Raw genomic sequence first — 2,832 nt, forward strand, 5'->3', positions numbered from 1 at the left:
GGATTTAAGTCACATCCGAACCGTTATTTTACATTTTTTGAAAAAACCCACGGATCATATTTAAGTCAAACTAATGCTTTTTAAAATCATCCATATCTTTTAAACCGTAACTCCGATTTGAACATGTTATATATAAAATTTGATTAGAAAAATATGTAGAATATGAATATGAGATTATTTTTACTTGTTAAGTATTTTTAAATATTATTTTGGAATATATTTGAGTCAAACCAAATGATTTTCTAAATTATTTGTATCTTTTAAACCGTAACTTCGATTTTAACATATTATATATGAAATTTTATTAGAAAAATATGTGGAATCTAAATATGATGTTAATTTTACCTGTTAAATATTTTTAAAATATTGTTATGGAAGCAAACTTATAATTTAAAACGCAAGATCCGATTTTTTTCATATCGGCGGCGATCCGGATTGTAAATAAACACCCCACTATAACCATATACGGAAAATAAAACATCGATAACTACACATGCATACCTCTGAAAAATGTCGCAGGGGAAAACAACAAATTTCTCATCGCGAGAGTGAGAGAAAGCGAGCGAGAGAGAGAGAGAGAGAGGGAGAGGGAGGAGAGAGGGAGAGAGACGCCTTAGGATTAACCATATTCAACACACATTTTTTTGTTTTGTGTGAACACCAAGGCCATCGCCGGCGAGAGTGAGAAAGAGGATAAGTGGCAACACAAATATGATGCCTCGCAAAAATAAAGAAGATGGACCTATGTGGTCTTGAGTGATGGTTGTTGAGTTAAGAATATGTGTTATGTTTTCTCTCCGATTGCAACGCACGGGCTTTTTTGCTAGTCAATACTAAGATATAGTTCAAGGTGAAGCACAGGGTATACATGCACACGCGGATGCATCATCTACTTAACGAGGCCTAGGAACTTTCTGATGGGGAAGTCGAGCGGGCCCATGACGGCCTGCCACCCGACCATGGTCGGGTTCATCTCGTCCCAAAAGAAGAACACGTGGGGTTCGTCGCACACATCGTAGAGCGGATCCAACGTCTCCGGGTCTACCTGCCCGCAGTATCCCTTGGGGTCCGTGCTCTCGCAACAGGGCACCAGCTTCTCCCTGAAGAGATTGGCAATGTCAGTGCCCCCGTCGTCTCGGAGGACCGTGCTGAAGGCGGCGTTGAGGTCGACCACCAGCACGTCCTCCATGTCGGCTAGCTTGTTGACAAGGTGGTGGTTGTGGAGCGTGGCGGCCAGGTTGCGCCGCTCGTTGCAGCGGGTGTGATTGTACTCCCTGGTCTGCGACGGCGCGCATCCGAAAGGGAAGAGGTTGTTGACGAGCACCTTCTGCACGCCGATGTCCTGCAGGCGCCGCACGTTGGCCGCGATCTCCTCGGCCACATTGTTGGCGAAATCATCCACCTCGGCGAAGCTTTTGGTGTCGGCGGGGAGGCGGGCGTAGTCGTTGCCAGAGATGGCGACGAGCGCGACAGATTTTGATGCCAGAAGCTCTTGGTGGATGTCTCCGTCCTTGACGAGCTTGTGGAAGGTGTGGATCTGCCTGGCGAGCGTGCGGGTGTGCGGCACGTCATACACGCCGGAGCCGCCGGCGGCAAAGTTCAGGCCATCCGGGCCGACCTTGCGCGTGAGGCTGTGCGCCGGAGGGGATTTCATCTGCCCTAACATGGAGGCTGCAACATACGTAGTAAAACCAAACAGAGTTACACGTCAGTCCGTGGAGATGATGAACACGGCAATGCAAAATAGAGATGGAGAATTCGAGGCTGAGGAAGGACGCACCGATGAAGTCGGGTTCAACCATGCTGTTGGAGAAGCGGCCGTTGGCCCTGTATGGAGGGCGCCACTGGCGATTCAGTTCGGACCTAGGGTTCATCTTGACGAGGTTGCCGTTGTCGGCGAAGGAGTCACCGAACACGTAGAAGCTGTAGCCGTTGTAGTCGTCGGAGTGATGGTGTCGGTGCCTGTCGTCGCCGCTGTGCCCGTTATGGTCGTGGTGGCGCCCCTTCCCGAGCCCCTGTGGCTGCGGCCGGGACGACTCCACGAGAGAAACTGCACGCAGATCGATCTATTTAAGCGGCAAATTACAACGTGTAGAAATTAAGAATAAAGTGTGTGCTAACGAACAATCTAGCAAGCTCATAAGCATGTAATCAGGGCACCAACCATTGAGATGGAGAAGTAGGAGGAGGGCGCAGGCAATCGCCGGGAGATTCATCCTGCTCGATCGGTCCAACTGGCCGGCGTGATGGGCACGTACGTGGTGCTGTGGAGGAGGAGCGAGGCGAGATGCCTGGAGAGGATCAGGTGAGTTTTATTTACAGTGAAAATCCTAGATCCATGCGGTTGGTACGTCGTGATGCCGTGCGATCACAACAAACTGATAGATCATTTACACGCATCTCGTACGTTTGCGTTCGTTTAGGTCCACATGGACAAAAAACACGGGCCAACGCGACGGTACAAACGGATGGATGTCCTCTTTTTTTTTTATCCGCCTCAATCCATTTTGGCCCAATTTTGGTCTAGTTTATGTTTGCGCTGACACACCGGACGCCCACGATACCCTTCCCTTGTTCTCCCCTGGCCCGTCCATCTATGGCACACCAACGTCATTCCATGGGTGACTACATGTTGGACTTCCCCATCCCCCCCCCCCCCCCTATTGATCCCAATGCCACACCTATGGCCGGCGAGTCCATCGGGATGCGAAGGAAGCACCCGCGGGTGGTCTCTCTAGCCAACTTACCCGATGGCCGAAACTTACTTGATGAAACACCGACCTTGGCGCCGGCCAGTCCGAGGTACTATGAGGATATCAAGGGGATGATCAA

General features: G+C 49.8%; 1 protein-coding gene across 1 annotated transcript; it reads right to left on the bottom strand.

The window, feature by feature from the left end:
- Window positions 1-297: 297 nt before the first annotated feature.
- Window positions 298-2,216, bottom strand: LOC125506132 (GDSL esterase/lipase At5g03610-like). The gene is made up of 3 exons (XM_048670998.1): window positions 2,165-2,216; window positions 1,781-2,050; window positions 298-1,671 (listed from the first exon to the last, which is right to left on the bottom strand). The coding sequence occupies exons 1-3, from the start codon at window positions 2,214-2,216 to the stop codon at window positions 890-892; spliced, it is 1,104 nt and encodes a 367-aa protein (XP_048526955.1). The 3' UTR covers window positions 298-889.
- Window positions 2,217-2,832: the final 616 nt, after the last annotated feature.

Source organism: Triticum urartu, chromosome 5, assembly GCF_003073215.2.
Source record: "Triticum urartu cultivar G1812 chromosome 5, Tu2.1, whole genome shotgun sequence".
Classification (NCBI taxonomy): Eukaryota; Viridiplantae; Streptophyta; class Magnoliopsida; order Poales; family Poaceae; genus Triticum; species Triticum urartu.